The following is a 24,244-nucleotide window of genomic DNA, read 5'->3' as shown; positions in this document are numbered from 1 at the left end:
GTGTCCAAGTAAGTTTCTCCTCGCCCATTTGCCAGGGGCTTTTGGGGGGGCTGGGGGCGGGGGGAATAAGCCACACTGCTGTGGGTCTGGAGTCACATACAGGCCAGACCGGGTAAAGGGTGCAGCTGGGGCGACTGAGTGAATCAGATGGGGGTTTCTCCACCCCCACACCCCTAAAATGGTTTCACCGTTAGATTCTGAACTCCAGATTTCTGACCAAATTCCAATTCCACCATCTGTCGCGGTGGGAATTGAACCCGGAATCCCTGGAACTGGGTTGATCATCCAGTCGATAATGGCACTTGGCCGTCACTCCTTCAATCCCCCTGCGATGGCACGTGAACTCGCTGGTGGCTCCGGAGGTGGGAAGAGCGGGTGAAGCCTTTCCCGCATTCGAGGCAACTGAAGGGCCTCTCCCCGTGTGGATCCGCCGGTGGGTCAGCAGGTTGGAGGACCGGGCAAAGCTTTTCCCGCACTCGGGGCAGTCGAAGGGCCTTTCCCCCGTGTGGACTCGCCGATGCTTCACCAGGGCAGAGGAATCGCTGAAGGCCTTCCCGCACTCGGGGCAGCTGAAGGGCTTCTGCCCTGTGTGGACCCTTTGGTGCTTCAGCAGGTCGGAGGAATCGCTGAAGCCTTTCCCGCACTCGGGGCAACTGAAGGGCCTCTCCCCGGTGTGGACGCGCTGATGCTTCAGCAGGTCGGAGGAATAGCTGAAGGCCTTCCCACATTCGGGGCAGCTGAAGGGCTTCTCCCCAGTGTGGACCCTCTGGTGCGTACGCAAGTTGCCCACCTGACTGAATCCCTTCCCACACTCGGGGCAGGAGAACGGCCTCTCCCCAGTGTGGATCCGCCGGTGGGTCAGCAGGATGGACGCCTGTGTAAAGGCCTTCCCGCACTCAGGGCAGCTGAAGGGCCTCTCCCCCGTGTGGACCCGCCGGTGCTTCAGCAGGATGGAGGAATTGCTAAAGATCTTGCCGCACTCAGTGCAGGGGAACGGCCTCTCCCCTGTGTGGACCTGCTGGTGGGCCTGCAGGGCGGAGGAATTGCTGAAGGCCTTCCTGCACTCAGGGCAGAAGAACGGCCTCTCTCCGGTGTGACTGCGCCGATGAATCTCCAGGGCAGACGGAGCACGGAAGCCTTTCCCACAGTCACCACACTTCCATGGTTTCTCCAAGGGGCGGGATTCCTCGGGTTTCTCCATGGCCAAAGCTTCAGTCGCGCACAAACACGTCGAGAATTCCTCTTTCCAGGCCGTATAGCTGCTACACACTCCTCATTCAGTGCGCTGCAACAGTTGGGTCTCTCATCCAATCCCACTGATGCTGAAAATGTACTCAAATGGGAACCAAAAAGCTTTCCTCCTTCTCACAGACTCATAGTTGAAAACTGTTGCGTTCCTGATGGACTGAGTGACTGTCAGACAGTGACATCAAAGTGAAAACTGTAGATGCTGGAGAGTCAGAGTCGAAAAGTCAGGCAGCATCCGAGGAGCAGGAGAGTCAACGTTTCGGGCATAAGCCCTTCATCTGTTGATCTTGAAACTTCCCGTCTTCAAATCTTCAAATACTCTGTAAAAAGAAAGAGATTACAAAGGTAGAAATTCTAAACAAGCAATTCTACTTTCTGCAGAATACTTTTTTTTATTCCACAAAACTGAAAGCACCATCTCACTCCGCTCTAACTAATTCTCCTGAAGGATCTTCCAGGGGCTGAAAAGCAAAAAAGCCAAGACTGACATCTCCGCATTTTGGATAACTCCACCTGGAAGTTAATATCTTTCACAACACTGGGATATTGCTGAGAGTGAGCAGGTCTGATTTTGGGAAGCAAAAAAAAGTGCCAATTCAGGGTGAACCTGCAATGCAGCTTCTTGAGGAAGGACCAGACACAAAATGGTTAACGACCCGGGAAGGGGGGAACAAAATGAGACATCGAGGCATTAACACTGACACCAGAGAAAAACTGAACATACAGACGTGGCAAACTTCGTTGGAAAGCCAGGGTCATAGAGACATAGAGACATACAGCACAGAAACACCCTGTGGTCCAACACGCCTGTACCAAACAGTAAAAAGACATCTGGGTGTTGTTGTACACCAGTCAATGAAGGTAAGCATGCAGGTACAGCAGGTAGTAAAGAAGGCTAATAGCATGCTGGCCTTCATAACAAGAGGGATTGAGTATAGAAGCAAAGAGGTTCTTCTGCAGCTGTACAGGGCCCTGGTGAGACCACACCTGGAGTACTGTGTGCAGTTCTGGTCTCCAAATTTGAGGAAAGACATTCTGGCTATTGAGGAAGTGCAGCATAGGTTCACGAGGTCAATTCCTGGAATGGCGGGACTACCTTACGCTGAAAGACTGGAGCGACTGAGCTTGTATACCCTAGAGTTTAGAAAACTGAGAGGGGATCTGATTGAGACATATAAGAATATTAAAGGATTGGACACGCTAGAGCCAGGAAACATGCTTCCGCTGATGGGTGAGTGCCAAACCAGAGGACATAGCTTAAAAATACAGTGTAGACCATTTAGGACAGAGATGAGGAGAAACTTCTTCAGCAGGGAGTGGTGGCTGTGTGGAATGCTCTGCCCTAGAGGGCAGTGGAGGTCCAGTCTTTGGATTCATTTGAGAAAGAGTTGGATAGAGCTCTCAAGGATAGTGGAATCAAGGGTTATTGAGATAAGGCAGGAACAGGATACTGATTAAGGATGATCAGCCATGATCATATTGAATGGTGGTGCAGGCTCAAAGGGCAGAATGGCCTACTCCTGCACCTATTGTCTATGTTCCAAATCATTCAAATCCCATTTGCCAGCATTAGCCATTTTCCATTTAAACCCTTCCTATTCATATCCCCATTCAGATGCCTTTTTAAATGTTGTAATTGTACTTTCCTCCACCACTTGTGCCATCCTCTGGGTTAATAAATTGCCCTTTTGGTCAGTTTTACACCTGCCCCTCTCCCCCACCCTGAACCAATTACCCTCCCATTCTGGACTCCCCCACCCCAGGGAAAAGACCTTGCCTATTTACCCTATCCATGCTCTTCATGATTTTATAAACCTCTATAAGGTCCCACTTCAGCCTACGACGCTCCAGGGAAAACAGCCCCAGCCTGTTGAGCCTCTTTCTATAGCACAAATCCTCCAACCCTGGCAACATCCTAGCAAATCGTTTCTGAACCCTTTCATGTTTACAACATCCTTCCAATAGGAGGGAGACACAATATTGCAGAAGTGGCTGTGGTTCTGTTGGATAATGGTGGTTTAATTCCAAAGTGTTAATTCCTCCATGAGAAGGGAATAATCAGCAATGTAGCTGTGAGAGGCCCCTTGTAGAAGAGTGAAGAACTGAGTGAGAGAACATTCCATTCAGATGAAGAGGAACAGAGTTGATTCAGAGACTGGGGACTTCAATCTAAAGCAATGGCAGAAACAAGAACAGGCTGCAACAAATGAGGGAACATTATTGAAAGAAATGACAAACATTTAAATAGCACCAGAAGGAACAGTTGTTCCATCCTGTCTGACAAAATAAAACACGATAAGTGGCCTAGCCACAGCTTACAAGGGACATTAAGGATCGCATTTAGAGGGCGGCACGGTGGCACAGTGGTTAGCACTGCTGCCTCACAGCGCCTGTAGACCCGGGTTCAATTCCCGACTCAGGCGACTGACTGTGTGGAGTTTGCACGTTCTCCCCGTGTCTGCGTGGGTTTCCTCCGGGTGCTCCGGTTTCCTCCCACAGTCCAAAGATGTGTGGGTCAGGTGAATTGGCCAAGCTAAATTGCCCGTAGTGTTAGGTAAGGGGTAAATGTAGGGGTAAGGGTGGGTTGCGCTTCGGCGGGTCGGTGTGGACTTGTTGGGCCGAAGGGCCTGTTTCCACACTGTAAGTCTAATCTAATCTAATCTAATCAAAGAAGTGGCGTACGAATTGGCTAAAAATAAAGTAGCAGATCTGAAGACTGGGAGCAGTTCAGGTTTCAGCAAAAGGATTGATGAAAAGGGGAAATGGGGTAAGTGAAGAGGCAAAAAAGCATTAGTGAAAACAATTACACTTAGAAACAGGCAAAGGTCTCATGTGGAATAAAGAGATGGCAGACCAATTCACCACATACGTTGCTCTGATCCTCACAAAGGAGGACACAAGTAACATCCCCAAAATGTTGGGGAACACATGGTCCATTGAGAGCAGAACTGAAGGAAATGAGCAGTTGTGTATAAATGGTGTTGGGGGAAATTGATGGGATTAAAAGTTTACAAATCCCCAGCATCTGGTGATCCAAACGCCAGACTATGGCCCAAGTCATCCAATTGTCAAATCTTGAGCTGACCTTAGCAGGACTTATACACTTAATGGTAAGGTCCCAGGGAGTGTTGCTGAACAAAGTGACCTTGGAGTGCAGGTGTATAGCTCCTTGAAAGTGGAGTTGCAGGTAGATAGGATAGTGAAGGTGTTTGACATGCTTTCCTTTATTAGTTGGAGTATTAATTAATGGAGTTAGGATGTCAGGTTGTGGCTGTACAGGACATTGGTTAGGCCACTTTTGGAATATTGCATGCAATTCTGGTCTCCTTCCTATCGGAAGGATGTTGTGAAACTTGAAAGGGTTCAGAAAAGGTTTACAAAAATGTTGCTACGTTTGGAGGATTTGAGCTATAGGGTGAAGTTGAATAGGCTGGGGCTGTTTTCCCTGAAGCATTGGAGACTGACCTTATAGAGAGGTTTATAAAATCATAATCATGGATAGGATAAATAGACAAAGTCTTTTCCCTGGGGTGGGGACATCCAGAACTAAAGGGCATAGGCTTAGGGTGAGAGGGGAAAGATATAAAAGAGACCCAAGGGACAACTTTTTCACTCAGAGGATGGTGCATGTGTGGAATGAGCTGCCAGAGGAAGTGGTAGAGGCTAGTACAATTGCAACATGTAAAAGGCATCTGGATGGGTATATGACTAGGAAGGGTTCAGAGGGATATGGGCTAGCTGCTGGCAAGTGGATTTAGATTAGGTTGGGATATATGGTTAGCATGGATGAGTTGGACTGAAGGGTCTGTTTCCATGCTATGATGTTTGTCTTGAGTTTCCCATCTGAAACTTGCATCATCCTATAAAAGAAATGTCCAAAAGACATCACTGTGCGCACAAGATGGAAAAAAGACTGAGGGGACAGTTCAACTTTCTACAGAACACTTTTCCTATCCACTTGCTAAATGTATTAAATTCGAATCCTACATATTATCCCTCCCCCTGCATTGAAATTCAAATCCATCCTCATGTCTTTCCTCCACTCCTGGTGTTCGCCCTTTTCTCTTGTCTACAAACTGAAACTAACATCAACACGTCAATGCCCTCCTGGTCATTGCCATCTCGGAAACACCCACATCCTGTTCCAGTGGCACAAATTATCACATTAATTCACCTCAAATTCACAACCCATCTAAGTATTGTTTTTTTCTGGACCTGTCTCCCACTTCCTTTTCCTGTTTTAAGGGCACACAGACCGAGCTCAGGGCCAGGTCTCCCAGAGAGTGAGATGAGGAAATTCTCATTGACACAAAGGATGCCCCGAGGTTGGAATTACCTCCCGGAAATGACGGCGAACGGTGCCTTCACCAAGATGGCCGCCCGCCAGCCCGGCCCAAAGACAACTTCCGCCTGACCCTCACAAAGATGGCCGTCGGTTGCCCGGGCAACCCGAGGGGTCCTTCGCCGGTGAAGTAAACAGTGGGCCTGGGCGGCTTTTATTGGAGACCCGAGGAGTTTATAAATCCCACCCCCCTCCCCCGGTTCCCAATCCTACCCTGTCTCACCATCTCTCCCCGGGGGCAGGAGCCAGGTCTTGGCGCTTGGGCCTGGTGACCTCCCCCGGGATGTCTCTGAGACCTGTCCGTGTTCTGAAGAAGGATCCCCGGACCCGGAACGCGCTGCTGGACCCAGCGGTTTCGGTCCTTGTTCCTTCGGCCGCCGTCCGGCTGCGGGAGCTACACTGCACATGCGCCAGCTCGTATAGGGGCGGGGTCATAAAGAGTGACGTCTTCGCCAGTTTAGGGGGCGTGGTTGGAGGAGTCCTCCAAGAATTCGGACACAATAGGGGGCGGGGCGATAGTTGTGCCCGCCCCCGCCCCTAAAAGTTGGGTTTCTTTTGGGTTCGAAGGTAGTTTTTTTTATTCAATTTTCAGCCTGTTCAGAAGTGAGCAGAATGGATTCTTTCTTGATTACAATGTTTTATTAAAATGCCTATTAAATTTTAAAATTTATTAAAAGTGATAAGTGCTAACTTAGCCTGGAGTGCGTCTTTTTAAGAGCAAAAAGAAATTGTTGTTATCTGGGTCTGCAGATTTTGGATGAGCAAAAATGGCCTTTAGTATAGCGATATATTCTTCCTGTCGGAAATGAGAGATTAGGGAGAGTTTCCATGTTACTGAGGATTGTCTGCAGCAAGTGTCCTTGGTCACGAATCCTATCAGATCGACTGGATCTGTTGGAGCAAAAGTTCGAGGCAATGAGGAATTCACAAGAGCTAGGGGGTGTAATAGATACTTATAGGAAGTGAGAAAAGCTGCAGATACAGTCAGATAGATGGAGTAACACCAGGAAAGGTAGGAGAGGTAAACAGTTAGTGCAGGAATCTTCTGTGGCTATACCCGTTTCAAACAAGTATACTGGTTTGGAAAATGTATGGGGTGATGGACTCCCAGCGGAACGTGGCATGAACAGCCAAGTTTCTGGTATTGAGACAGGCTCTAATGTAATGAGGGGCATGCTGGGGTCCAAGTGTTCGATTGTGACAGGGGACCCTCTAGTCAGATGCACAGACAGACATTTCTGCAGCCAGCAGCGAATAATCGAATGGTGTGTTGCCTCCCTCGTGCCAGGATCAAGGATGTCTCGGAGAGGGTGCAGAATATTCCAAAAGGGGAGAGGGACAAGCAGGTCGTCATTGTACACACTGGAACCAATGACATCGGAAGGGAAAAAGATGAGATTCTGAAGGGTCAAAGAAAATTAGGCAGGAATTGAAATAAGAAGGTCCTCGAGGGTCGTAATACCTGGGTTACTCTCGGTGCTATAAGCTAGTGAGGGTAGGAATAGGAGAATAGAGAAGATGAATATATGATTGAGGACCTTGTTCAGGGGAGAAGGGCTCACATTTTTGGATTGTTGGATTCTCTTCTGGGGTAGAAGTGATGTGTACAAGAAGGACAGATTGCACCTGAATTGGAAGGGGACTAATATACTGACAGGGAGATTTGTGAGAGCTGCTCATGAGGTTTTAAACTAGTTAGGTGGGAATAGTGAGGAAAGAGATCAATCTGAGACTGGTACAATTGGGAAAAGGAGTGAGTCAAGCAGTCAGGGTAGGTAGGGACAAAGCAGAGAACAAGTTAGGATTGGTAAATTGAACTGAATTTACTTCAATGCAAGAGGCCTAACATGAAATGCAGATGAAGTCAGGGCATGGGATATGACAGCAATCACAGAAACGTGGCTCAGTGATGGACAGGACTGGCAGCTTAATGTTCCACAATACAAATGCTATAGGAAGGGTAGAAAAGGGGGCAAGCGAGGTGGGGAGTGGTGTTTTTGATAAGGGTTGGTATTACAGCTGTATTTAAGCAGAATATTCTTGGGAATACATCCAGGAAAGTTATTTGGGTGGAACTGAAATGAGAGGGATAATCACCTTATTGGGATGGTATTATATACCCCCCTAAGAGTCAGCGGGAAATTGAGAAACAGATTTGTAAGGAGATTTCAGTTATCAGTAAGAATAATACGGTGGTTATGGTGGGGGACTTTACATCTTTGTCCCCTCACATTAAACTAATGTCCTCTAGTTCTTGACTCCCCCGCCCCAGGAAAATACTTTGTCTAATTTACCCTGTCCATGATTTTATAAACTTCTACACAGTTACCCCTTAGCCTCTGATGCTCCAGAGAAAATAGCTCCATCCTCTTCAGCCTCTCCCTATAGCTCAAACCTTGTTCATCTTTTCTGAACCCTTTCAAGTTTCACAACATCCTTCCAAAAGGAAGGAGACCAGAATTGCATGCAATATTCCACAAGTGACTTAACCGAGGTGTGATACAGCTGAAACATGACCTCCCAACTCCTATACTCAACACTCTGACCAATAAAGGAAAGCATACCTTCTTCACTATCCTATCTACCTGCAACTCCACTTTTAAGGAGCTATGAACCTGCACTCCAAGATCTCTTTGTTCAGTAACACTCCCCTGAACCTTACCATTAAATGTATAAGTCCTGCTCTGATTTGCTTTTCCAAAAATGCAGCCCCTCACATTTATCTAAATTGAACTCCATCTGCCACTCCTCAGCCATTGGCCCATCTGATCAAGATCCCGTTGTAAATTTGAGGTAACCTTGCTCGCTGTCCACTATACCTCCAATTTTGGTGTCATCTGCAAACTCACTAACTATACCTCCTATGTTCACATCAAAATAATTTACGTAAATTATGAAAAGTAGTGAATCCAGCACCGATCCTTGTGGCACTCCACTGGTCACAGTCCTCAAGTCTGAAAACCTACCCTCCACCACCACCCTCTGCCTTTTACCTTTGAGCAAGTTCTCCTTGTGTTCCATGAGATCTAACCTCGAACACCTTACTGAAGTCCACATAGATCACATCCACCACTCTATCCTCATCAATCCTCTTTGTTACTTCTTCAAAAAACTCAATCAAGTTCATGAGACATGATTTCCCATGCACAAAGCCATGTTGACTATCCCTAATCAGTCCTTGCCTTTCCAAATGTGTAAATACTGTCCCTCAGGATTCCTTCCAACAACTTGTCCACCACCGACATCAGTCTTATTGGTCTATAGTTCCCTGGCTTGTCCTTACTGCCCTTCTTAAACAGTGGCACCATGTTAGCCAACCTAAGTCTTCTGGCACCTCACCTGTGACTATCAATGATACAAATATCTCAGCAACTTCCCTCGCTTCCCACAGAGTTCTCGGGTACACATGATCAGGTCCTGGGGATTTATGCATTTCAAGACATCCAGCACCACATCCTTTCTAATATGAACATTTTTCAAGATGTCACCATCTATTTGACTACATTCTATATCTTCCATGTCCTTCTCCACAGTAAACACTGATGCAAAATACTCATTTATTATCTCCCCCATCTCCTGCGGATCCACAGAAAGGCCACCTTGCTGATCTTGGAGGGGGCCTATTCTCTCCCTAGTTACCCTTTTGCCCTTAATGTATTTGTAAAACCCTTTGGATTCTCCTTCACCATATGCGCCAAAGCTGTGTCTTTTTGCCCTCCAGGAGTACAGGAGTTGGGAGATTGTGTTTCTGCTCCTATGTCTGATGGTCTCTTGCTGTCCTGGACACAGAGTGAGAATTGGGAGCAGTAGTAGGCTATTTGGTCTTTCAAGCCTGCACCAGCATTGAACAGATGATAAATGGATATGGATCTCCCTACATAGCGGTGCAGAGGCTGGGACTACTTTCACTTGAGCACAGGTAACCTTACAGAGGTTTATAAAATCATGAGGGGTGTAGATGAGGTGAACATTTAAAAGATATTTGGATAAGTACATGAATAGGAAAGGTTCAGAAGGGATACGGGTCAAACACAGGCAGCTGGGACTAGTTTAGTTTGTGAATATAGTCAGCATGGACTAGTTGGGCTGAAGGGGTCTGTTTCTGTGCTCGGCGAAAGTGAGGACTGCAGATGTGGGAGATCAGAGCCATGATTAGAGTGGTGCTGGAAAAGCACAACAAGTCAGGCAGCATCCGAGGAGCAGGAAAATCAACATTTCGGGCAGGAGGGGCTGCCTCATTGAATGACCCCCTAACGTGGGTGGCAAGGTGGCACAGTGGTTTGCACTGCTGCCTCACAGCGCCAGAGAGCTGGGTTCAATTCCTGCCTCAGGTGACTCTCTATGTGGAGTTTGCACGTTCTCCCCGTGTCTGCGTGGGTTTCTTCGCACAATCCAAAAATGTGCTGGTTAGGTGAATTGGCCATGCCTGAAGAAGGGCTCGTGGCTGAAACATCAACTCTCTTGCTCCTCGGATGCTGCCTGACCTGCTGTACTTTTCCAGCACCACTCTTTTCGACTGAACTGCACTGGGAAACATTGGGCGAGATAGAAGGATATTGTATGGAGGAAAAAAGTTGAGAGAAAGAGAGAGAGAAGGAAAGAGAGAGACTCAAGGTCCAACTTTCGCATTCAGACAATAAGGCGACTCTGATTGGCAGGAGGACCCATCCCCTTCCGGTCCTCCAGGTCGTCCTATTGGTTCGTCAAAAGAAGGTCGCGCGCCCTTTCTGCGGTCAGCGAGAAGCATGTGCAGTGCTTGCTGACACCGAAGATCATGCGCAGTATTCCCTGTGGAGATGCTAGTGTTACTGACAGATTTTAAGTGTCCAAATGCTAATAGGAGTTCAAAAGTCATTTTTTTTTATTCCCCCATTGGCTCAACATTGTATTCTTTTCGCATTTTAATGGCTACTCAACTTTTGTATGTCTTTTCCCCAGGGTAGGGAGAGTTCAGAACTAGAGGGCATAGATTTAGGGTGAGACCAGAAAGATTTATGAGACACCTAAGGGACAACCTTTTAACACAGAGGGTTTACTTCTGTTGATGTAAATATTGTTGTAAATCTTAGCTGGGTAATTTAACCTGAAGTTTATCTATTCAAAATGCTATTTATTTTTATTTTGAAACTTATTTTACAATTCCAAACCTATTTTAATATTCTAAAAGGAAGCCCAGCCAGTTCTGAAGAGGAGTAACACTGGACTCAAACTCTCTCTCTCCCCACAGAACAGTTCTTCCTAGCCCTATCAGAGATTAAAGACAGTAAGTACCAAAAACCCCCACACTCGTGGCCCCTCAACTATTCCAGAATCTTCCACAGGCCTGTCGGACGCCATTACACATGTGGCCTCCACAGCGCCCGCGGCACCAAAGGCCGCCGCCGACCGTGATGTCACTTCCGCCCCCACCGACCTCGGAGCCCCCGCGATCGCCGCCCCTACAACTGCCCCGGTGACCACCACACACACAACCGCTTCCACGATCGCCGACGGACCCGCGACCCACGCGGCCACCGGGAATGACCACCACTCCTCCGTCGCCGCAACCATTTCCGCCCCTCCGGTTGCCGTCGACGCAGCCACTTCCGCCCCCACTGACATCACTAACCTGCAGGAGCACAAATCCTCAGGTTTCCCCGCCCCCACGCCGTCTTTCGTCACTACGCATAACCCCGCCCCCACGCCATCTCCCGTCGCTTCACGTAACCCCGCCCCCACGCTTATTTCCGTCACGACGCATGACCCCGCCCCCACGTCGAGCAACGTCACCACGTCCAACTCCGCCCCTACTTCGATCTCTGTCCCCGCCCCTAACCCCGCCCCCAGCTCCAGCTCCAGCTCCAGTCCCACACCAGGTCCTAGCTCCCAGCCTTGCCGGATTTTCACCATCCCTCCAGATCTCCCCCTCTCTGAGGATGAAAGATCAGTCCTCAGCAGGGGCCTCACCTTCGTTCCCCTACGCCCTCGGATTAATGAGTTCAACACGCGGCGAGATATTGAACAATTCTTCCGCCGCCTTCGCCTCCGTGCCTACTTTCACAACCAAGACTCCCGCCCACCCTCTGACGACCCCTTCTCCCGCCTCCAACACACCCCATCCACCTGGACACCCCGTGCAGGCCTCCTACCCGCCCTCGACCTCTTTATAGCCAACTGCCGCCGTGACATCAACCGACTCAACCTGTCCACCCCTCTCACCCACTCCAACCTCTCACCCTCAGAACGTGCAGCCCTCCACTCCCTCCGCTCCAATCCCAACCTCACCATCAAACCCGCAGACAAGGGAGGCGCGGTGGTAGTTTGGCGCACTGACCTGTATACCGCTGAAGCCAAACGCCAGCTCGCGGACACCTCCTCTTATCGCCCCCTTGACCATGACCCCACCTCCCACCACCAAACCATCATCTCCCAGACCATCCAGGACCTCATCACCTCAGGGGATCTCCCATCCACCGCCTCCAACCTCATAGTCCCACAACCCCGCACCGCCCGTTTCTACCTCCTGCCCAAAATCCACAAACCTGCCTGCCCCGGCCGACCCATTGTCTCAGCCTGCTCCTGCCCCACCGAACTCATCTCCCAATACCTCGACACGGTCCTGTCCCCTTTAGTCCCAGAACTCCCCACCTACGTTCGGGACACCACCCACGCCCTCCACCTCCTCCAGGATTTTCGCTTCCCGGTCCCCAACGCCTTATTTTCACTATGGACATCCAGTCCCTGTACACCTCCATCCCCCATCACGAAGGACTCAAAGCCCTCCGCTTCTTCCTTTCCCGCCGCACCAACCAGTACCCTTCCACTGACACCCTCCTTCGACTGACTGAACTGGTCCTCACCCTGAATAACTTCTCTTTTCAATCCTCCCACTTCCTCCAAACTAAAGGAGTTGCCATGGGCACCCGCATGGGCCCCAGCTATGCCTGCCTCTTCGTAGGATATGTGGAACAGTCCATCTTCCGCAACTACACTGGCACCACCCCCCACCTTTTCCTCCGCTACATCGATGACTGTATCGGCGCTGCCTCGTGCTCCCACGAGGAGGTTGAACAGTTCATCAACTTTACTAACACCTTCCATCCCGACCTGAAATTCACCTGGACTGTCTCAGCCTCCTCCCTCCCCTTCCTAGACCTTTCCATTTCTATCTCGGGCGACCGACTCAACACAGACGTCTATTATAAACCGACTGACTCCCACAGCTACCTGGACTACACCTCCTCCCACCCTGCCCCCTGTAAAAACGCCATCCCATATTCCCAATTCCTTCGTCTCCGCCGCATCTGCTCCCAGGAGGACCAATTCCAACACCGCACAGCCCAGATGGCCTCCTTCTTCAAGGACCGCAGATTCCCCCCAGACGTGATCGACGATGCCCTCCACCGCATCTCCTCCACTTCCCGCTCCTCCGCCCTTGAGCCCCGCTCCTCCAACCGCCACCAAGACAGAACCCCACTGGTTCTCACCTACCACCCCACCAACCTGCGCATACAACGTATTATCCGCCGCCATTTCCGCCACCTCCAAACGGACCCCACCACCAAGGATATATTTCCCTCCCCTCCCCTATCAGCGTTCCGCAAGGACCACTCCCTTCGTGACTCCCTTGTCAGATCCACACCCCCACCAACCCAACCTCCACCCCCGGCACCTTCCCCTGCAACCGCAGGAAATGTAAAACTTGCGCCCACACCTCCACACTCACTTCCCTCCAAGGCCCCAAGGGATCCTTCCATATCCGCCACAAGTTCACCTGTACCTCCACACACATCATCTATTGCATCCGCTGCACCCGATGTGGCCTCCTCTATATTGGTGAGACAGGCCGCTTACTTGCGGAACGCTTCAGAGAACACCTCTGGGCCGCCCGAACCAACCAACCCAATCACCCCGTGGCTCAACACTTTAACTCCCCCTCCCACTCCACCGAGGACATGCAGGTCCTTGGACTCCTCCACCGGCAGAACACAACTACACGACGGCTGGAGGAGGAGCGCCTCATCTTCCGCCTGGGAACCCTCCAACGACAAGGTATGAATTCAGATTTCTCCAGCTTCCTCATTTCCCCTCCCCCCACCTTGTCTCAGTCGGTTCCCTCAACTCAGCACCGCCCTCCTAACCTGCAATCCTCTTCCTGACCTCTCCGCCCCCACCCCACTCCGGCCTATCACCCTCACCTTGACCTCCTTCCACCTATCCCACCTCCATCGCCCCTCCCCCTAGTCCCTCCTCCCTACCTTTTATCTCAGCCTGCTTGGCTCTCTCTCTTATTCCTGATGAAGGGCTTATGCTCGAAACGTCGAATTCTCTATTCCTGAGATGCTGCCTAACCTGCTGTGCTTTGACCAGCAACACATTTGCAACTAATAGTTAGATGGCAGGGAGAGAGAATTCCTCAAGTAGGGCACCATAAGAATCCTGAGAGTGTCCTATTTCTGGTTTACTTCTTCATGAACAAACATTAAACACGAGCACCTATTTATTTTGAATTTGGTTTCATTTTTCTTGTTTGATTCCCTGCTATGACTACACTCTGTGTCTGGATGGTTGACAGGCTGGGAGATTGTGGGTTGGGTCTCAATGTTTTACTCTTCTGGAAGGTGTAAAAGGGGGGTCAAAACTTCAGCAGAGTTGAGAACAGACCAACATCATACTCCGGGGGAACAGGGAGGTCAACAGAGGACAAAGAAATCAGGACCTGAAACCTGAGCTGACACCAGACTATCCTGTGATCAGTGTTTGGATTTGCAATGCCAACCCTCTACCTTTACCTCGCTTCCCATTTGACTACCCCCTCGCTATTGAGGATCCAATCCTTGTCATCCTGAAGCCGTGTCTCTGTAAGGAGTCTCAGATCATAATTATTCACTTCAATGTGTGCAGACAATTTATTCACTTTTGTTACAATGCAGCACACATTCAGACACCATTTTTAGTTTCAATTTTGGTGATCTTTAAAGTCCAGTTTTGATTGCTGGTACATTTACTCTCCTTGTCCCTTTTCTATCACTCTCTGATGTTCATTTTCCACATCACCTCACTGCTCACCAGGCCTGATTTGGATTGGCCGTGCTAAATTGACCAGAGCGTCCAGGGATGTACAGGTTAGGTGGGTTAGCCATGGGAAATGCAGGGTTATAGTTTCATAGTAATAGAAGCAGGAGTAGGCCATTTGGCCCATCCAGCCTGCTCCGCCATTCATTAAGGTCATGGTTGATCGATCCATTGTCTAAGCTCCTCCTCCCTGCATTGTCCCAACCACCCTTCATTCCCCTACCATTGCAAATACCCATTCAACTGTGTCTTGAATATATTTAATGAAGCTGCCTCTACTGCTTCCTTGACCAGAGAATTCCATAGATTCACTACTCTCCGGGATAAGCAAATTGTCCTCATCTCTGTCCGAAATCCACTCCCTCTGACCTTGAGGCCTAGTTTCACCCACCAGCAGAAATGACTCGATAGGGTAGGGCTTCATCTCCACAGTGCAATCAATTCCCACTTTCCAACAAAATCCCAGATGTCCTCACTCACTCAGTTGCTGGCTCACAAATGAAAGATTTCATTTTAACTTCTTCTGATCCCATTAAAGGCAAAATATCCTTGAAAGCTGCTCTGCAAGTCCAGTCTTCACAACCACATTTCTGCTTTCACCAAAGATGATTAGAGTCATATGGCACAGAAACAGATCAGTCATCCCAACTCGTCTATGCCGACCAAATATCCTAAATTAATCGCGTCCCATTTGCCAGCATTTGGCCCACATCCCTCTTAACCCTTCCTAGTCACGGACCCAGCCAGGTGCCTTTTAAATGTTGTCATTGCACCAGCCTCCACCACTTCCTCTGGCAGCTTGTTCCATACATTCACCACCCTCTGTGTGAAGAAGTTGCCCCTCACTTCCCTTTCCCCATTTACCTTAAACCTGTGCCCATCTTAGTTCTGGACTCCCATAAGCTGGGGAAAAGACCTTGGGTGTTCACCCCATAAACCTGTTAGGTCACCATTCAGCCTCCGATGTGCCAAGAATATATCCTGGTCTATTCAGATTCTTCCTGTAGCTCAAACCCTCCTACTCTGGCAACAGACTCACAAATCTTTACCAATCCCTTTCAAAGTTGCACAACACATTTCCTGTAGCAGGGAGACCAGAACTGAATGCAGTATTCCAAAGATGGTCCAAATAATGACCTGTACAGCCGCAACATGAGCACCCAACTCATCTACTCAATGCTTTGACTAATAAAAGAAAGCATCCCAAATGCCTTCTTCACTATCCTGTCTACCTGTGACTCCACTCTCAAGGAACTATGAACCTGCACTCCAAGGTCTCTGTGTTCTGCCACACTCCCCTTAACGGTGTCAGTTCTGCCTGGATTGTTTGACCAAAATGCAAACCTGACATTTCTCCAAATTCAACTCCATCTGTCACTCCTTGGCCCATCAGCCCATCCAGTCAATTCTAATTTATAGTGAACTCACTTTCCTCTCTTATTCCCCAGAAGCTGAAAATCTCCATCCCACACACACTCCGTCCATTCTCACTTTGCTGACCCTAATCCCTGCTGTACCTCATCCTGAAGGGTCTGGTTCATGCTGATTAACAGGCCCACACTCAGGAGGGGGGAGGGTCTAATTGAAACATACAGAATCTTGAACAGCCTGGACAGAGTGGAAGTTGGGAAGATATTTCCATTGGTTGGAGGGACTAGAACCAGTGGGCACAGCCTTAGAGTAAAGGGAAGATCTTTCAGAATGGACGTAAGGAGAAACTTCTGCAGCCAGAGAGTGGTGAATCTATGGAATTCACTGCCACAGAAGGCTGTGGAGGCCAGGTCACTGAGGATATTTAAGACTGAGATAGAGATGTTCTTGAGTATCAAGGCAATGGAGGGTTACGGGGACAAAGTGGGAGAATGTGATTGAGAAACTTATCAGTCATGATTGAATGATGGAGCAGACCTGATGGGCTGAATGGCCTAAATTTCTGCTCCGATGTCTTATGTTCTCTTGCTGTTCTGGACAGTGAGAGAGAATTGGAAGCAGGAGTAGGCCATCTGGTCTTACAAATCTGCACCAACATTCAAAGGATTAGTTGTGATTCTGCCAACATCTATATGAATAGGTTGGGACTTGTTCAATGGACCACAGGAGGTTGAAAGGTGACCGTACAGAGGTTTATAAAATCATGAGGGGGATAGATGAGGTGACCGCCAGGTATTGTTTCCCTAGGGTGGGTGGTTCAAGATTAGGCAGCAGATTTGAAGGCGAGAGGAGAAAGATTTCAAAAAGGCAGGAGGGGCACCTTTTTTTCAACAGAGAGTAGTTAGTGTGTGGAGTAAATGTCCAAAGGAAGTGGTGGATGCAGGTACAGTAACAATATTTAAAAGACATTTGGATAAGTACATGAATAGGAAAGGTTCAAAGGGAATTGGGCCAATCTAGGTGGGACTAGTTTAGTTTGTGAATAAGGTCAGCATTGGCTAGATGGGCTGAATGGTCTGTTTCTGTGCTGTATGACCCTATAACTGTTCTGTACTGGTCTTAAAATCATTTTAGATTAGATTAAGATTAATTACAGTGTGGAAACAGGCCGTTCGGCCCAACATGTCCACACCGACCCGCCAAAGCGCAACCCACCCATTCCCCTACATTTACCCCTTATCTAACACTACGGGCAATTTAGCATGGCCAATTCACCTGACCTGCACATTTTTGGACTGTGGGAGGAAACCGGAGCACCCGGAGGAAACCCACGCTGACACGGGGAGAATGTGCAAACTCCACACAGTCAGTCACCTGAGTCAGGAACTGAACCCGGGTCTCTGGCGCTGTGAGGCAGCAGTGCTAACCACTGTGCCACCATGCCGCCCACTTTTCTTGCTTTCCCCCATAAACATCCACTTCTTTGTTGTTCTAAAATCAGATGAATTCAGCCTTGAATATATTCAATGACCCCCAAACTGCAGAGAGACATTCTCACTTCTGAGCTCAAGTCCTTTTGCTAATATAACACTTGCCGTGCTGATTGCTTGCTGCACCTGTCTGACAACTGGCAGTGACTGGTGTAGGAGGACGCTGAGGCCCCTTGGTATGTCCACACATCATTCCTAATAAAGGGCTCGTGCCCGAAATGTCAACTCTGCTGCTCCTTGGATACTACCTGACCTACTGTGCTTTTCCAGTACCACACTTTGACTCTGGTCTCCACCATCTGCAGTTCTCACTTTCTCCACATCCCACTCCATCACCAATTAAACAATATACCGCCTTTCTGCTTTTATTTCCACAGAAAGGCTCTAACTTCACATTGTGGTACTGCATTTGCCATGTGTTTGTCAATGGTGGTCTTCTCTACATCGGGGAGACTGAGCATAAACTCGGGGAACGGTTCACCGAGCATCGCAGCTGGGTCCACAGAGTCCAACCGGACCTCCCAGTCACCATCCATTTTAATTCCCCTTCCCACTCCATTCCTGACATGACCATCTTTGGCCTCCTCCGTTGCCACACCAGACCAAACCACAACTTGGAGGAACAACACCTCATCTCCCGCCTGTGCAACCTACAGCTCGAAGGACTCAACATTGAGTTCTCCAATTTCAAATAACTTCACTTCCCATCCCCAACTACCTTCAAAGCCCCGACCCCTCATTTCCAATCCTCCCTGCCACCAACCAGTTTCCTTCATCCCCTTGACCAACCAGGTCATACCCTCGGCCTGTCTTCACCTATCCTCACTTCACCACACTGCCCCTTACACCCCCTTTATCTGCATCTCCCCCTACACCCATTCCCAGTCCTGAAGAAGGGTTACAGCCGAAACGTCGACTTCTCCATCTCCTGATGCTGCCTGGCTTGCTGTGTTCTTCCAGCCTCCTGCCTGTCTATTTTGCCAATTGAGTCACAGACTCAGACCAATGTTTCCAGACTCTGTCTCCTCCCGGTTTCACTCCCTTTGCTTTCAGTTGCTGCAAGTCAACAATTGAACACCACAGTGGAAAAAGAAATGGAAAAGGGGGCAAGAAAAGAGAGTGCCGTGCTCACACATCTTGGACAGAGGAAGGAATTTACAGTCAGGGTGAAGCTCAATCTTCATTCAGAGACAGGAGCAGAAATAGCAGCTTCAGAAGCTCATGGTCCAACCTCCGCATTGAGACAATAGGAGGGCTCTGATTGGCAGGAAGACCAGGCTCCTTCCGGTCCTTCAGGGTTTCCCAAAGGTTCGTCTCCCTGTCCATCAGAGCGACGAGGGGCGGGGCCCCAAATCGATTTCACACATGCGCACCATCAACACTGCTCACGGCCAATAGAACGGTTTAATGATCGCATGGGATTGTGGGTGCTACATCAGCCATTAAAGAGATGAACTCAAGTGTCCCATATGCCCTCTTAACCGTCCTTTTTCGTATGTTGGTGACGTATACGTCAGGAACTAATCTTTAATCGATATTAGATTGATACACTGAGTGAAACACTGTAGGCATTCAACTCTAAACACTATTTCCAATTTGGTGTCAGTGCAGCACTCTTTATTTGTCCTCACATCAGGACAGAATCAAAGCCCTATATCTGTTCCACCTGAACCTCGATTTTTGTTTAGTTTGTGGGTTCCAAATCTCTGTTTCAATCATTTATTAAAAGTTACTCATGGTACATGTACATCGCTGGCTGGCCAGCATTTAGTTCCCTTGAGAAGGTGGTGGTGACCCGCCTTCTTCAACTGCTGTGATCCATAATGGAACGGTGAACCACAATGTCCTTGGGTGGGAATTCCAAGATATAGACCCAGGGACACTGAAGGAACAGCAATATGTTTCCCAAGTCAAGATGGTGAGTGGATTGGAGGGGTACTTGCAAGAGGTTGTGTTCCCAAGTATTTGTGGGCGGCACGGTGGTTAGCACTGCTGCCTCACAGCGTCAGAGACCCGCGTTCAATTCCCGCCTCAGGCGACCCACTCTGTGGAGTCTCCCCGTGTCTGCGTGGGTTTCCTTCGGGTGCTCCGGTTTCCTCTCACAGTCCAAAGATATGCTGGTCATGCTAAATTGCCCGTAGTGTTAGGTAAGGGGTAAACGTAGGAGTACGGGTGGGTTGCGCTTCGGTGTGGACTTGTTGGGCCAAAGGGCCTGTTTCCACCCTGTAAGTAATCTAATCTATCTGTTATCTGTTCTTTGGTGAATTTCCATGGTACATCTTGTACACCGTACATATTCCTGCTTCTTAACAGTGGGCAGAGGGAGTGGATGTATGTGGAGATGGTGCCAATCAAGCAGGAAACTTTGTTCTGGATGGTATCAAGCTTTTTGAATGTTGTTGAAGCTGCACCCATCCAAGCTGGTGGGAGAGTAGTCCATTACACTGCTGACTTGTGTTTTGTAGAAGATGGACAGGGTTTGGGGAGTCAGAAGGTGAGTGACTCGCCACAGTATTCCTGACCTGTTGCCTGTTCTTGTTGCCATTGTGTCTGTGATTAGTCTAGTTGAGTTTCTGGTCAATGGCAAACCCCAAGGATGTTGATAGTGGGGTGTTTAGTGACAGTAACACTGTTGAATATCACGGGGCAGTGGTCAGATTATCTCTTTTGGGGATGAGTCATTGTTTGGCATTGGGGTGGCATTCATGTTACTTGCCATTCATCAGCCCATTGGATATTGTTAAGATCTTGTTGCATTTCAAACTGAACTGCTTCAGTTTGTGAGGAGTTGTGAACTGTGCTGCACATTGTGCAATTATTGGCGAATATCTCCATCTCTGACCTTATGATGGAGGAAGGTCATTGATGAAGATGGTTGAGCCTAAGACACTACCCTATGAATTCCTGCAGAGTTGTCCTGGAACTGAGATGACTGACCTCCAACAACCAAAGCCATCTCTCTATATGCCAGATATACCTTAACACTTAAGATACACAATAATATCCCCCATTCTCTCTCCTATCCCCCATTCTCTCTCCCCTCCCCCATTCTCTCTCCCCTTCCCCATTCTCTCTCCCATTCCCCCATTCTCTCTCCCATTCCCCCATTCTCTCTCCCCTTCCCCCATTCTCCCTCCTCTTTCCCCCATTCTCTTTCCCTTTCCCCCATTCACTCTCCCCTCCCCATTCTCTCTCCCCTCCCCATTCTCTCCCCCTCTCCCCATTCTCTCTCCCCTCTCCCCATTCTCTCTCCCCTCCCCATTCTCTCTCCCCGTTCCCCATTCTCTCCACCCTCTCCCCCATTCTCTCTCCCCTCCCCCATTCTCTCCCCCTCTCCCCATTCTCTCTCCCCTCTCCCCATTCTCTCTCCCCTCCCCATTCTCACTCCCCTTTCCCCCATTCTCTGCACCCTCTCCCCCATTCTCTCTCCCCGCCCCCATTCTCTTTCCCTTTCCCCCATTCTCTCTCCCCTCTCCCCATTCTCTCTCAACATGGATAGGGTGAATACCCAAGTTACTTTCACCAAAGTAGAAAAGTCCAAAACTAGAAAGCACATGTTTGAGGTGAGGGGGAATTTTAAAAGGCATTTGGATGGGTACATGAAAAGGAAGGTTTTGAGAGACATGAGCCACATGCAGGCAAATTGGAAGTAGATTAATTTAGGATATCTGTTTGGCCGAACAACTTGGATCAAACAGTCTGTTACTGTGCTGTATGACTCTAATCTTCTTCGGTGAAAGCAGAGGTGTGATTGTGAAGGCTAGAGTTTCAGAGCAGCTTTCAAAGATGTTTTGCCCTTAATGGGAGCAGAAGACGTTACAATGAAATCCTGCATTTGGCGCGCATTTCTGCTTGATTGCAAAAGTGTCCGGTACTTGCAAGATTGTAATAAATTGTTCTTGTTTCCAAGGCTTTGTCTCAGGCTGATTGATTTGGGAGTGAGTTCTGTTTCTCACATTTTTACCTATGTCGTTGGTACCTATGTGGACCATGACTTGGAGCTGGAAACCCTCTCCCTTCAGGACCCCAAAGATACGATCCAAGACATCACGCACCCTGACACCTGGGAGGCAACACACCAACCGCGAGTCGTGTTCGTTCCCAACAAACCCTCTACCTGACCCTCTAACTATCAAGTCCCCAATGACTAACATTCTCCTCCTTTCCCTCCTTCCCTTCTGGTGCAACAGGGACAGGCTCTGTGCCAGAGCCCTGGGCCCCAGTGCATACCCCTGGTAGGTCGTTTTCCCCCCTCAACAGTACACACTGATTTATACAGCAGGAAGGAAATAAAAATAAGTCGTCCCTCCTCTCCCAGGAACCTCTGCTCTCCGACTACAAATTTAAAACCTCAAATCAGTGACTCCCCGCTCCTGGGTTGCTGCTGCTGCTGCTGCCGCTGAAAAACAGAAAATGTCACCTTTTTTTGTGGTTAGCACTGCTGCCTCACAGCGCCAGAGATCCGGGTTCAATTCCCCTCCCACGTCCGTGTATGTTTCCACCCACAGTCCAAAGACCTGCAGGTTAGGGAGAATTGGCCACGCTAAGTTACCCCGTAGTGTTAGGTGACAGGGAATGGGGCTGGGTGTTTTGCTCTTCGGCGGGTCGGTGTGGACGTGTTGGGCCGAAGGGCCTGTTTCCACACTGTAGGGAATCTGATCTAAAGTTCTGGAATTGATATATTGATGAACTGAAACCCGCAACCATTCTAAAAGACTCAGCAGCGGTCCAGGTTTGTTCACAATATTGCAATTTGCAATTAATTCTGTGTCTTATGATCTTGCAGCACAGCTCCCGGCAGAAGGAGCAGCGCTGCAGGAGCTAGTGCTTCCAAATACACCTGGGGAGGCGGGGTTTACCAGGAGGGGCGGGGTTTAGCCTGGGTCGGTTTTTAGCGGGAGGGCGGGGCGTGTCTCGTGAGAGGGTCGCGCGCTAGTTGGCGGGGCGAGGCTCAGCGGGCAGTGCGGTGCGTGTAGCCTGAAGGTGCGTGACTTTGTGGGCGGTTGCGCGAGGGGGAAGGGGGCGTGGTTTTGACTCGCGGGGGGATCGCGGCGAAGTGGCGGGGTTTGGTGCTCGGAGGGAGAAAAAGGTTTGTTTCCATGAGGCGGGACTTTGTCCCGAAGGGGCGGGGCTTACGTGCAGCGTTTGGAAGGGGCGGGGCTTACGTGCCGCGTTAGGAAGGGGCGGGGTTTATGTGTCGCGGCGGAGGGGGCGTGGCCATCCCCGAAACCGGAAGTGTGCCCGCGGCCTGTTTCCTCAGCAAGTAAGGTAAAGCTTTATCAATATTTCCTTTTACAGAGTTGGTATTCAATAACCAGTAATGGCTACTCAATATCATCATAACGTCCCAAAATGTAATTCATTTCAATCCATTGCAGATAAGCACTAAGGGTTAATTTTCAATGGGATTCAACAGCCTCAGCACTAAAATGGTCTCACAAGGGAACGGCTGTGAATGTTATTACTTGGTGTCCTGTTCACACAGATTCACCGATGCTGAGGCAAACCTTCTTAATTACCTTACAGCATCCTGTTATCACTTGGTGAGCCCAGGTGTCCCTATCTTTAAGTTCTCTCCTCTTTCTGAGCCTTCCTGCCTGTTTATTTTCTGGTGCAGTAAATGTATTCAACAATTGAGCATTACATTTTAGTCTGAATGTTTAATGACAAGTTTTAAGGCTATAGACTTTATCACCCAGATACCCACACCCTCATTCCTCCCTTTGATTGCATCGTGATCACTTAAAGAGAAGGCTAGTCCAAACAAATGCCCTTCAAGGTGGTCCAGCCATCAACATCCTGTAGAGCGGCACCACCATCTTCGCAGCTAATCTGGTCATATTTATCATCGCCATCAACACATGTGGGTGAGCCATCGGATTGCAAAAGGAACATCTTCTGGGGCAAATCTATATCACTAAGGGACCTCATAATCTTAGCAATTAAACACCTAGCAAGAGCAATACCGACAAACAGAAGAAAAGTATTCTACCATACATAGCTAAATTGATCAGCCAATTGGACCATGAGCCCAACTGCAGTTTCCCCAACCGGTCCCTTCAGTAATTCTGTCAAGGAATACCTGGATCTCCTTCTTGTATCTTGTTGTGGTTCTGTTCGCCGAGCTGGGAATTTGTGTTGCAAACGTTTCGTCCCCTGTCTAGGTGACATCCTCAGTGCTTGGGAGCCTCCACATCGCTTCTGTGATGTTTCCTCCGGCATTTATAGTGGTTTGTCTCTGCTGCTTCCGGTTGTCAGTTCCAGCTGTCTGCTGCAGTGGCCGGTATATTGGGTCCAGGTCAATGTGTTTGTTGATAGAATCTGTGGATGAGTGGCATAAATGATATCTGGGCAGGTTGAGACAAAGGGTCTGTTTTCGTGCTGTGTGACTCTAATTGTCTTCAGTGAAAGCAGAAGTGTGGTTGTGAAGGCTGGACTTTCAGAGCATGTTTTGCCCTGACTGGTAGCAGAAGAGTTTGACTGAAGTGTGTTGGTGTTAATGCCTTGTTGTTTCATTTTGCTCCCACCTTCCTGGGGTCGTTAACCATTTTGTGTCTGGTCCTTCCTCAAGAAGCTACATTGCAGGTTTACCCTGAATTGACACACTTTTTTTTGCTTCTCAGAATCAGACCTGCTCACTCTCAGCAGGATCCCAGTGTTGTGGAAGATACTAACTTTCAGGTGGAGGTATCCAAAATTCAGAGAGTTGTCAGTTTTGATCTTTTTGCTTTTTCTGCCC

The 24,244-nt window shown here is 48.9% G+C and overlaps 1 protein-coding gene and 1 pseudogene across 1 annotated transcript in view; one reads left to right on the top strand and one right to left on the bottom strand.

Annotated features, from left to right (window-relative positions):
• LOC132808536 (zinc finger protein 208-like) overlaps positions 1 to 24,244 on the top strand; it is a 45,938-nt pseudogene that overhangs the window by 18,769 nt on the left and 2,925 nt on the right.
• LOC132808526 (zinc finger protein 850-like) overlaps positions 233 to 24,244 on the bottom strand; it is a 104,503-nt gene continuing 80,491 nt past the window's right edge. Inside the window, 2 exon segments of the mRNA XM_060822158.1 lie at positions 233 to 421; positions 424 to 1,082. Of these exon segments, the coding sequence (XP_060678141.1) occupies positions 318 to 421; positions 424 to 1,082 (763 nt within the window). The 3' untranslated portion in view covers positions 233 to 317.

Source organism: Hemiscyllium ocellatum, assembly GCF_020745735.1.
Source record: "Hemiscyllium ocellatum isolate sHemOce1 chromosome 27 unlocalized genomic scaffold, sHemOce1.pat.X.cur. SUPER_27_unloc_7, whole genome shotgun sequence".
NCBI classification, from domain to species: domain Eukaryota; kingdom Metazoa; phylum Chordata; class Chondrichthyes; order Orectolobiformes; family Hemiscylliidae; genus Hemiscyllium; species Hemiscyllium ocellatum.
The sequence above is the reverse complement of the archived record's forward strand: the minus strand, read 5'-3'. Positions and strand labels throughout refer to the sequence as shown.